Below are 12,283 nucleotides of genomic sequence, written 5' to 3'. Positions count from 1 at the left end.
GGGAGGGGCCTAGACTGTCTGCACGCCACCTCTACCTTCATCATCATCGTCTTCTCCCAGGAAGTCAGACCTGCTCTTATGGACTGGGAACACTGGGCCCAGGTGTTCTGAATTGAGTTAATGATGGTCAGCCTCTGCCATCAGTGTGTGATGACCTGCAGCGTGTACAAGCTCAGGTCCATTTACCACCTGATGCAGCTGCAGGTGTGAACGGTCGTATTGATTTTTGCCGATGCAGTCGTAACATGTTCAGCCTGCAGGACACAATAAATATTAATGCAACAACAACATGAAGTGAGCAGTGTGTCACACACGACGTCTCTTGAATCCAAGATAGAAAAATAAAAAGGTAATTTGAGTTGATCTGACTAAATTGAACTGCTCGTCCTCGCTGTAACGCCTCTGTTACTGCAGACAGCACACAGAGAGTCCAAACAGGGCTGAGATTAAAATACAGAAACAAGCTTGAGATACAGAAAATAAAATGAACTTCTAACTTGCATGTTGAAAGTTTGACTGCAGTTTGTTTCCTGCAACTAAATCTGCTGCCAAATGTTGTTGTCTGTGTTATTGTCTGTACTGGGAACAAAAAGCAGACAAACCTGAACCGGCCTGCTGACGTGAATCACAAGCTTGTAAATCTGTGTGTCTGTGTGTGTAAACATGCCGTTGTTATTGTATCGATGTGTGTGTGTGTGTGTGTGTGTGTGTGTGTGTGTGTGTCAGAGGGAAAAGCAGCTATCATGTCTATCTGCACACAACTCGTATGTACTGTATCATGTATCACCACGTATGAGTCGAGTCAACCTGCATGGAGTGGTGCGCTGCGTATGCACCTGTGTCTGTGTGTATCTGGGTGGGGCAGCGTGTGTGTGTGTGTGTGTGTGTGTGTGTGTGTGTGTATGTGATAGAGATGGAGCACTACTGTGCTGTTGTTGGGGGATTTGAAGTGTCAGAAGACAGAGACAGAAAACAAAGAATAGAAACTGCAGAAACGTCAGGCTGCCTGCGCTGAACACTGCAGACCTGCACATTCAAAGAATCTCAATGAAAACACAACCACGCTGCTTTTTGTGTTCAGAGAGATGGAAGTGAACAGGAGGGAGAAAAGGACGAGACAACGAGTGATGGAGATCTGAAGATGAGGTGCAGAGTGATGAAGGGACAGTGAGATCAACACTGAGGGGATATAGGGGCTTTTTGAACCACGCCATGTTGCTGCACGCCACCAGAGCCAGCAGCATCATAAATCACCCGCTCTCCGCACAATGGTCGAAGACGGCTGACTGATCACAGGTGCAGACAGCCGCGCTCGCCCGTCCTCTCTCTCCTGAACAATGAGGAACACAAACACTGAACACACAGAAATGTGTCATGTTGCAGCAGTTCTCTTGACTTCAGTCAGACTGGGACCAAAATAGATGAACTTCTAGATATCTGAGCTTATGCTAATAACTATTTCCAGTAACTCCAAGTGTTCAAATGACAGATATTTAGAGGCCCCTCCCATGCTGTATCCATTCTATAAAACCTCCATGATGTTTATGCCTTATCATGGTTTCTGACTGCTGCAGACTACCTGCTCAGGCGGCCTCTGCAAAGTGACGTATCAGCAGAACAAACATGACGGTGGCACCGAGAGCGACCAAGAATCAGACTTTGTCAAGCTGCTGCATCGTGTTTATCATGCATAGGGTGTGTGCATGTAAACACCAGATCCTGAATCTGATCCAAACCGGACTGTTCATGACTCACAACAGGGTTACTGAATGTGAACGCGCTCACTCACAACCAGGAACTTGCAAGTCGTTTTTTTTTTTTTTTTATCAGATCCTCCCTCGGTGAGGCTGGCAGACCTCCCTGTGACCCGCATGTGAACAAAAAAAAGAAAAAAGGGAAACAGGAAGTTAGACTCTGTTGACTAACAGTCTGAAAATGTCTCATTCGTCCGGGATAAAAATCCAGCTGTTCTCGTTAGCTGGTCAAAGACAGCTGGATACAGGCAGGCTGCAGGGCGTTCATGCATTGGGGGATTCTTTCCCCCATGTCTCCATGTCAGTCAAATCCTGTCTGTGTGATTGCAGTAGTTTAAGTATTTGTCCTGCAGCTCAAATTGCATGAAGCAGATTTCTTGTTGATTTTTGTGCTTCTCTTCTATTTTTGTTGACGTCTTGGCAGCAAATCAGTTCTACTGCAGTGCCTTAAAGTGTTTAACCAACACTGTAGTAAATCTAAATGAAAGCGTAGCTGCCGAGAAACGGGGGTGGAGGGCTGTAAGAGGAGAACTGGAGCTGTGATCCCCGTTGGCAGTCAGCAGGCCTGTTTGCACTGGGAAAGCTCCCAGCGGTCATCCCGGCCCGGGGCTACTTGGGGGGTAGAGCGAGCGAGAGAGAGAGAGAGAGAGAGAGAGAGAGAGAGAGAGAGAGAGAGAGAGAGAGAGAGAGAGAGAGAGAGAGAGAGAGAGAGAGAGAGAGAGGGAGAGGGCAAGAAGAACGGGAAAGGAAGAGAACAGGATTGAGACATATTGTAATGGGGATGAGAAAAGCAATGATTTAATATAATGAAGAAATGAAGGAGGTTTAATGTTCACTTAAAGAGATGAAACAGATAATGTCCACTTCAGTTTGAGTTCGTATCCTGAGAGAGAGGGAGTAGATTTATATTTAAAGTGTTGGCACTGAGCTCTGTGTGTGTGTGTGTGTGTGTGTGTGTGTGTGTGTGTGTGTGTGTGTGTGTGTGTGTGTGTGTGTGTGGGCGAAGCAGACACAGAATGAACGGGCGTTTTATCATATTGTACTACTCAGCAGTCAGAGTCAGAGTGGCCGGTCCTCCCAAGGTCACGCTCGGCGCTGGAATGAAAGCTATTTCCTCCCCTCGCTCTGCGACCGAGTGTGAGCCGGAGAAATGTCTGGAATCTCTGCTACTTTCCAAAAACACCGCTCTGCCATACAACCGATTATTACACTGAGTGAGCAGATTTTATTACTTTGTGTTTGACAACATCGTCTCTGATTGTTTCCAGGGTTTACTGGTCTGTATGCCAGAAGCAGCTACTACAGGAAATCCTACGATTTGTGATTATATCTCAGGTACAATGAAGGCTGTGTCGAAACCTGAAAGTACTTTTTGCACTTGTTCAATTTCTCAGCCATGCACCATTGATTTTGTATGGATGTGAAAGTGCAAAGGCCTCCAGGCAAATCCTGTTATGGAAAGCTAATGTTTCAGCAGCTCCCACGAAGCGCTGTGAGCTGGATTCCAGTTTCACCTTATTGCTCGTGTTGCTCTGCTTCATCAGATCAGCTTTCATGCTGTAATCTGACATCGCCCAGAAGAAGACAATAGAGAGACTGAGTGACAGATTAAACTGTGAGCTTCTGTGCAGCTGTAGTGTCAAACAATGCAATCCATCACCGACTGGAAGCACTGTTCGACGAGTACATCACGGGTAGAAACCAGGTGGAAGAAACATGCATCGCAGAGATGGTGTAGCTCACACTGTAGCTCTACTGTAAAAGCACTGATGCTACATACTCAGTTATAGTCTCTGTTATAGTTAAACCCTGCAGCACACGGGAGAGATGCGTGTTTCCTCATGCATGCACTCTCCTGAGTGTGTTCAACACAAACACAAACGAAGCAGACAAGCAGATCAAGTCTGCCTCTGACGTCAGAACCAGTTAGCATCATGCTAAAGTGTTTAGCACCCAGGCTGACGTTGTGGTGGGCGGTAAACCAGTTTTAATACCATCACCATTATCAGACACTCTGCCAGGACGTGCACCTGGTTGTCAGGTCTCTCAAAGTGGACAGCAGTCGAGGACGCTCGATGCGTCTCTGGATGTCTGAGTCGTAAAGAAAAGTTTTTCGAGACTTCTTTCGAGGGAAGTGACAGATTTTGTTTGTGACGTGCGATGTCAGCCGGCTCGTCTGCAGTGAGTGACGGGCTCGGCTCGGCGTCAGCAGAAACCAGAATCACTCTCTGATTCTTTCATCTACAGGGTTTCAGAGCGCTGTCAGAAGTCTGCATGTCACAGAGACCCAATCACACACGATGGATCCACATCAGTCCATCTATCAAACATTAACCCTTCAGTGACCACAGAGTAAATGCTTATGGGGTCTCGCACGGGGGGGTCCATAGACTGCAGATATTACTGGCTGAAGCCTGAGTGACGTCAGCTGTCTGTTACATCCGGAGGCTCATCAGCAGCTGCACTTCTGCATTCTCTTCACTTTTTCAGAACCGGAGGTTTCCTCCTGGGAGGAACATGTCGTGCACGTTGCCTTAACGTTTTATTGTTTTTGTGCTTCCGGTTTATTAAGTGTTATTTTTTTCCTGTCATTTTTTTTAACCAGCATACCTGTCTACCTTTTAAATCACTGCCTTTCTGAAAGAGTCTGCAAATGTGAACGAAAAGACAGAAATAATTTAAAAGGCTGGAAAAAAGGGCGCCTCCCCGAGAACACAACATTTTGTGTGAAGCAGGTAGACGTGCTTCCTGTCACAGTTGTCATGGCGACTGCATCAGAGCAGAACAGAAAAACTATGGGATGCAGCCTCGGGAACAACACATCCTTACTTCTAGATTTCATTTCTGACAACAACTGAAACTTGAAGATATGACGGCATGTGCTCGCCTGGAGGACGTGAATGATGCAGCAGAGACAAATAGCAAGCGTCAAGTTGTGCATGTGCTTCATCGCAATATTCATTTGAATGGACTGTTTCCTTTTGTGTGTGTGTGTGTGTGTGTGTGTGTGTGTGTGTAGGCATTAGACCACCCATTATGAATGGGCCGATGCACCCGCGCCCCCTGGTGGCGCTCCTGGACGGGCGAGACTGCACTGTGGAGATGCCCATCCTGAAAGATGTAGCAACCGTGGCCTTCTGTGACGCCCAGTCCACACAGGAGATCCATGAGAAGGTAACACACTCCAGCTTAACTAACACACACACACACACACACACACACACACACACAACGTAAGGAGGCTCGCATAAATGTGTGCACCTTCTTCAGATCATGAAGTAAACGCATGTTGGAGTCTGCAGAGGGCGCTAAACGGCGTGTTCTGCAAATCACGAAACAGACAAGACGGCGTCTACGTAACCTCTTACGGAGGCGCTCTTCTCCAAACACTGGAGAGAAACACTCCCCTGGCAGCCCTGCAGCGTTCTGCTTCACCAGAGCCGGCCAATCAGAAGACAGTTGGCACATTGGGAGGGTGGCCTAAAGAGGTTTTTACAGACGTATCAGATAAATAAGGAGTTTTATGAGCTGCTCTTCAGGTTTCACCATGAAAGGTGAAGACGAGCGAGGAGAAGATGAAGAAGAGTGCAGAGAGCGAATGTGGGTCAGGCTCATGTCTTGCCACTGTCACCAATGACTGTAAATGGGTTTGTATGTCTGGCAGGGTTATGTTCGGTTCTGGGTGTCTGCCAGGCACACTCTCTTTGAGAGCGCGCTCAGTAGGCCACAGCGTGGGAGAAACAGATGGCTCTCCCTCGCTCGCTCACTATCTCTCTCTCTCTCTTTCTCTGTCTGTCTGCTAAGCAGCCACCTCATTGTGTAATTAAAAGGGCTTCTTTACTGTAATTGAACCACATGTCATTTTCATCCTTTCTTCCGCACATGAAGACGAGGGCTGGCATCACGAGGAAGAAAAATCAGCAGAAAACCAATTAAAGGACGAATGAAACAGTTTTCACGCAGACAGAATTCAGAATCAAAAGCTGATAACTCGTCTTTGTGGAGAGACAACAAACCGGTCCTGATCAGAAACCAGCAACAGTCCCATCACACGCAACATGCAGAGACACCTTCTCTGATCCCTGTGGTCACAAAGGCTTCGTCTCCGTGATTACACTGGAACAGAGCAGGAATATTAAATCTGTTTATGGAAACCCTGAGCTCAGCGAACTGTCTCTCACTGATATTGATTTCTGCAAAGCCGTGCTCACACCTCCACATGGGCTGACCTTTCACTGTCTCACACTTTGTTTAGCCTATCTTCTGCAAACAGACACTCTTTTGCATGTGTGCCTGTCGGCTTCATCTCGGCTCCTTTGAGCTCCGAGGCTGCGTGTCCGGGGCACGCCGCACGCCGCACCAGGTGATCCGTCTCTGTCCGGTGTGTTTTAGATGTGTGTTTGTTTGCAGGTGTTGAATGAAGCTGTGGGCGCGCTCATGTATCACACCATCACGCTGATGAGAGAAGATCTGGAGAAGTTCAAAGCTCTGCGCATCATCGTCCGCATCGGCAGTGGCTACGACAACATCGACATCAAATCTGCCGGAGAACTTGGTGAGAACACACACGGACAAAACACACGCACACACACACACACACACACACACACACACACACACACACACACACGCACAAACACGCACGCACAAACACGCACGCACAAAACACACGCACACACACACACTCACAAACACGCACGCACAAAACACGCACGCACAAAACACACGCACAAACACGCACGCACGCACAACACACACACACACACACAAACACACACGCACAACACACACGCACAACACACACACAAAACACACACGCACAAAACACGCACGCACGCACAACACACACACACACAAACACACATGCACAACACACACGCACAAACACGCACAAGCACGCACAAGCACAAAACACGCACGCACAAAACACGCACAAACACACACGCACACACACACACGCACAAAACACACGCACAAACACGCACAAGCACGCACAAGCACGCACAAGCACAAAACACACATGCACAACACACGTGCACAAAACACGCACGCACAACACACACGCACAAAACACACACACACATTTCCACAGGCAGTTTGTGTTGGTCCACTTTGCTCTGATACCATCAACACGTATTTTAGTGTAATAACATTAAAGTGGCGTTCGCTCGTTCACACCTCAGCCAGTCAGCATGTCTCTGGAAACAGGAAGTGATTACACGTGTATCTCAAAACCTTCCTTTCATCACCACATCGTTTACTTCCAGTGCTAAAGTTTTAAAAAGCAATCTAAGAATCCAAAACGATATAAGCTTCAGATATAGAGACCTATAGATGACGGACTATGACTCAGGTGGTGTTGTAGACCTCAGACCGGACAGACGCCGGATTTGACTTCATCAGTGTGATAAGACGTGAAACACCTCAACGAACCAACGACTTCAAGTCTTTTGTAGTTTCATTTCTTTTTCGGACACGCCCCGGAGTGACACGCCCCGGAGTGACACGCCCCGGAGTGACACGCCCCGGAGTGACACGCCCTCTTCACACAAGATGATGATTCTTCAGAGATGTTTACGGCCTCGCCCTGCCTCCCTAAAGGTCTTGGTCTTGGTCTTGGTCTGGTCTCTGGTATGTCTCGGGTTACTGTGGTCTTGACTAGTAGCTCTTCTTATAGCTGACACATATTTCCTTTTCCATCCATCGTCATTCTTTTCCAGTCTAACTAGGAGCTGAAAACATGAAGACTGTTTTCAGTAGGTATTGTCTCATCTGCAGCAGCTTGGTCATATTTATATATTTAAAAAAAGGAGTCACGACGGCTTCTCATTAAAACGCCAGTCTGTCCTAAAGTCCTCTATCTCCCGCCACCAGGAGGCTTCGCTCGCTGTTTAAAAAAAGTTTGTTTGTTGACAAATCTGCTTACTCGACTTCATTCTGCACAAAAAATAAAAACAACTTCCACAAAACGTCATCTTGCTCCTAAAAATGTCCCCACAAGTGATTACTAATCCTTATCTTGTGTCTGGTCCGACAGGCATAGCAGTTTGTAACATGCCGGCAGCCTCAGTGGAGGAGACGGCAGACTCCACTCTGTGTCACATCCTCACCTTGTACCGACGCACCACCTGGCTGCACCAGGTGAGTCACACGGCTGGGTTTCACAGAATGAGCTTTTCTGCTGTCTGACTGATGTGTTGTTTTTGTTTGTTCTGCATGTCAGGCTCTCAGAGAGGGCACGAGGGTGCAGAGCGTGGAGCAGATCCGAGAGGTGGCGTCCGGAGCTGCGAGGATCAGAGGAGAGACGCTGGGACTCATCGGGCTCGGTGAGTCAACAAACCCAAACGCCTCTGCCTCTGTTTAAAGGACCAATCAGAGAGTGAGATGATAAAATGACCTTCCTCTCTGATCAGACACACTTTGGTCCTGAATGGTCTGGATTTGTTTGGACCAGAGAAGCTGCAGAGGGCATAGCTTCAGGTGCATCCTGGAGGCCCATAAAGATATTTGACCAAAGATTAGAGCAACATTGCTAGAAGAGTTTTGATTGGTTGTTTTTTTTTCTGCTACATGTTGCTCACTGACTGACGACACCCGGTCGATTTGTTGCGCAGGAATACAGCGGAAGTTTTTTCATCAGGGGATTTTTCTCTCTTTAGCATTTCCACTTTGAAAAGTTTTTGTCCTTCTCTTCGCTAAATTGGCTTCCTAAGAAGTAACTGCCAATAACATTTAAGCGGATTAGCCAGAAGCGGAGCGTAAATCTCTTCCCTGTTCAGTCTGGAAGCTTTTCAGTCATAATGAGAAAGCTGTGTGCAGACAGAGGAATCTGTGTTTTGTACAAGGAAGAGAACACAAAGGGGTTAAATTAGACCCAAACATGCTGTTCTGAATGCTCCAGTTCAAGGTCAACTTCCTGTTTGTGTTCTCGTGTGTTTCCAGGTCGAGTCGGCCAGGCGGTCGCCCTGCGAGCCAAGGCCTTCGGTTTTAACGTGATCTTCTATGACCCTTATTTGGCTGACGGGGTCGAGAGATCCCTGGGACTACAGCGGGTCACGACGCTACAGGTACGACACACACATGGATAAGAGTCTGCCGTGTGAGCATCCTTCCTCTATGACCTAGTCCTGTAGTGTGGCTGCGCTGGCTCCCAACACGCCTCAGACGGTCCTGAAAGGCTCGGCTGCTCCTGGTTATCCCTCCATCAAATGTGATGTTTTGCAGTCAAGGCCCCTAAACAGTTAAACCTGTATGAGTCTATGCTGAAGAGCCTCAATAAACAGCCTGTGTGTGAAATGTCAATATATCCAGAGTGAGTCTGACATCTGATTGGACCTTTAACTTATTAATCAACAAAACCTGAAGCTTGTTTTTTTTAAATAGGTAATCTGACACAGATATACAGTACAGTATAGTACAGTACATTTATACAGTTATAAATATCACTGAGGAAAGAATCAGTGACGTGCAGAACAAACTGACAGACTGTATTTCTCCTAAAGGACCTGCTCTTCCACTCCGACTGCGTCTCTCTGCACTGCAGCCTGAACGAACACAACCACCACCTGATCAACGACTTCACCATCAAACAGGTCGGAAGGCCACAGCGTGACACACACGCACACACACGCACACACATGCACGCACACACATGCACGCACACGCACACACACGCACACACACACACACGCACACACACACACACACACACACACACACAGCAGCCAGTCTGTGTGTTGCAAAGATGGTATATGCAAACAAGGAGTCTCACTCGTGTTAAAAACATGTTTTTAAATATTATGACATCACTGTTATGTGTGTGTGTGTGTGTGTGTGTGTGTGTGTGTGTGTGTGTGTGTGTGTGTGTGTGTGTGTGTGTGTGTGTGTGTGTGTGTGTGTTAAAGATGCGTCAGGGGGCGTTCCTGGTGAACACGGCCCGGGGGGGTCTGGTGGATGAGAAGGCTCTGGCTCAGGCCCTGAAGGAGGGGCGGATACGTGGAGCTGCTCTGGATGTTCATGAGACGGAGCCCTTCAGGTAACGTTCAACCCGCTCGCTGTCTGATTCTCAAAACGCTGAGTCATCAGTAAATTACTGTAAAACAACATGTTCATCAATAAGAACCATGTTTTCATGCACACACACACACACACACGGGATAGTCGGATCCATGTAAACACACACACCATGAATCGTTGACTTCACGCTGTTCTATTTTTACCTGGTGTCAGTTTCAGTCAGGGCCCGCTGAAGGACGCTCCCAACCTGATCTGCACGCCACACGCTGCCTGGTACAGCGAGCAGGCGTCTCTGGAGATGAGAGAGGAGGCAGCCAGGGAGATACGAAGGGCTATCACAGGTGTGTGCGCACACACACACACACACACACACACACGTACCTGCTTTGATGGAAAAACACAAGAGAGATATTTTTAGCTTCTGTTGCTGCAGTCGGGCATAAATCATCTTTTTACAGTCGGCCGTTTTATTTCTGTCTCTCCACCTCGTCCTTTCCTCTTCCTCACTTTATGTTCTCACTTTGCTTTTAACAAGCGCCTCACTCTTCATCCCGCTGGCTCAGTGACCGCCCACCGCCCAGTACGCTTCACCATCTCATTCCTCCATTTACATGACACACAATCCTAATATCAATATTCCCGACCCCAAAACTCATCACTGTAAAACATGTGATTTCAAGCAAAGGTACAAGAGTGAAGGAACTACACATCCCACAATCCATTGCGAATCCAATAAGACCCATCGTGCACGACCTTCTTTCTACACGTATTTTCAACTTGTGTTGAACTTCTGTGGTAGCAGCTAACAGCGAGGACGGTGAACAGCGTGCTCCACCAATGACACTCGAGGATTGTGGGTAGTGTAGTTCTTTACCCATCGAGATCGTGAATAATTAAAGTTTTTCTTCAAACGAGGTTTCTGTCATACGATCTTGTGTCTCCTACAGGAGCATAAACCATCGTGGTCAGAATACCCGTGATGGTTATGACATCATGGCGAATAATTTAATTCACTATGGAGGAAAAGGATTTTTACTTCCTGGACTGAACACTCGTGTAACTTTAACAAAGAAATCAAAAAGTCACACCTGCTGTCCCCGTTGTTGTTGTTGTTTACAATGACTTATTGATTCGTCCCTTTATTTCTTTTGGGCGCTGGTTTCCAGGTCGTGTCCCCGACAGTCTGAAGAACTGTGTGAATAAAGAGTTCCTCACCCAGAACAACCACTGGACAGGAGTCGAGCCCGCCACCGTCCACCCCGAGCTCAACGGGGCCTATAGGTAAAAAGTGACATCAGGATAAAGGAAGCTGTAGTGGTCAGTACAAACTCTGAAGTGATTCATCTGTGTGCAATAAGAATAATAATCAGTAGACAGATAGACACGCTGGCATGTTGATGGACAAAATATCTATAGTTGTGATTGTTGATGCAGTTGTTCACTCCCCCCCCAGGTATCCTCCAGGTGTGGTGAACTTGCCCGCCGGGGGCCTCCCGCCACCCGTTGAAGGCATCGTCCCGAGCGCCGTGCCAATGTCGCACACCCTCCCGCCTGCTGTCTCCCACCCTCCTCACGCCCCGTCTCCCGGACAAAACACAGTCAAGCCACCAGAGGGCGACAGAGAGCAGCATCCGAACGACCATCTGTAGCCACACACAACAACCCCCTCAAAACGCACACACACACACACCTACACACACACACACACACACACACACACACACACACACACTCTTTTCCCGTGTTGTCTAGTGACTGAAAGAGGTTGTCATGGCAACCAGACTCAAAGAGATCCGATTCCATGTGAGATGTTGTCATCAGACAGGTTCACAGAGCGTCAGGTGGACGGACGGGTCGAACTCAACAACAACGATCGACGCACAACTCTGGCGACTGGCGTCAAAAGCGGCGAGATGGAAGAGGAAGAGGAAGTTAAAGGAGTGATTAGGATCTGCTGTTTCAGACGGCGGCGTGTCTGAAGTTCTCCCTCTCTGTTTCCGTGTCCTTCCTTTAGTTTGAAGTCGTAGGTTATGAAATGAATGTAACCCGTCTGTGTACAGTTTTTAGACTTACCGCAAGAAAATACTGATATTTGTATTCCAGTCTTAAAAAAACAAACAGGGGTCATGTGATCTCTCTGTGTAGCCAAACTGATCTTAGAAGACAACATTTTTTTTTTTTTTTTTGTTTTTTTCATGTGTGACCCCAAATTAAGAAGCCCCGCCCCTCTCCTTCCCCAACCCCCTGAAAAAAAAAAGAGGCAGCTTTTTGCACACCATCTCAGGAAATGTAGTTTCCGCGGTTGGTATATTATTTTTCTAAATCTTCTGTTTTGATGCCACTCAGTGCTTTTGTTTTTTCTACCTGCTCGCCTTTTTTTTTTGTGTCCCGCGACGTTAGCTTAGAACTCGAGTATGTTTTTGTCTGTTTTGTTTGGGGGGGGGGGAATGTAGGGTTTGCTTGGGACTCAAGGCCTTTGCACACAAGGTCAGATTAGGTTCTTTTGGATCTAC

At 47.5% G+C, this 12,283-nt stretch overlaps 1 protein-coding gene across 4 annotated transcripts in view; it reads left to right on the top strand.

Moving 5' to 3' along the window:
* Positions 1 to 12,283, top strand: part of ctbp1 (C-terminal binding protein 1) — a 22,537-nt gene extending 10,254 nt beyond the window's left edge. For 3 of the 4 annotated variants that reach the window (XM_079352045.1, XM_079352046.1, XM_079352044.1), the window contains 10 exons: positions 4,774 to 4,928; positions 6,165 to 6,309; positions 7,792 to 7,895; positions 7,978 to 8,080; positions 8,697 to 8,821; positions 9,257 to 9,346; positions 9,659 to 9,789; positions 9,984 to 10,111; positions 10,937 to 11,051; positions 11,224 to 12,283. In XM_079352045.1, the coding sequence (XP_079208171.1) occupies positions 4,791 to 4,928; positions 6,165 to 6,309; positions 7,792 to 7,895; positions 7,978 to 8,080; positions 8,697 to 8,821; positions 9,257 to 9,346; positions 9,659 to 9,789; positions 9,984 to 10,111; positions 10,937 to 11,051; positions 11,224 to 11,419 (1,275 nt within the window). In that variant the 5' untranslated portion in view covers positions 4,774 to 4,790 and the 3' untranslated portion in view covers positions 11,420 to 12,283. Of the gene's footprint in view, positions 1 to 4,773; positions 4,929 to 6,164; positions 6,310 to 7,791; positions 7,896 to 7,977; positions 8,081 to 8,696; positions 8,822 to 9,256; positions 9,347 to 9,658; positions 9,790 to 9,983; positions 10,112 to 10,936; positions 11,088 to 11,223 lie in introns of all 4 variants that reach the window. The other variant, XM_079352047.1, reaches the window with a different exon arrangement.

Source organism: Symphodus melops, assembly GCF_947650265.1.
Source record: "Symphodus melops genome assembly, chromosome: 9".
NCBI lineage: Eukaryota > Metazoa > Chordata > Actinopteri > Labriformes > Labridae > Symphodus > Symphodus melops.
The sequence above is the reverse complement of the archived record's forward strand: the minus strand, read 5'-3'. Positions and strand labels throughout refer to the sequence as shown.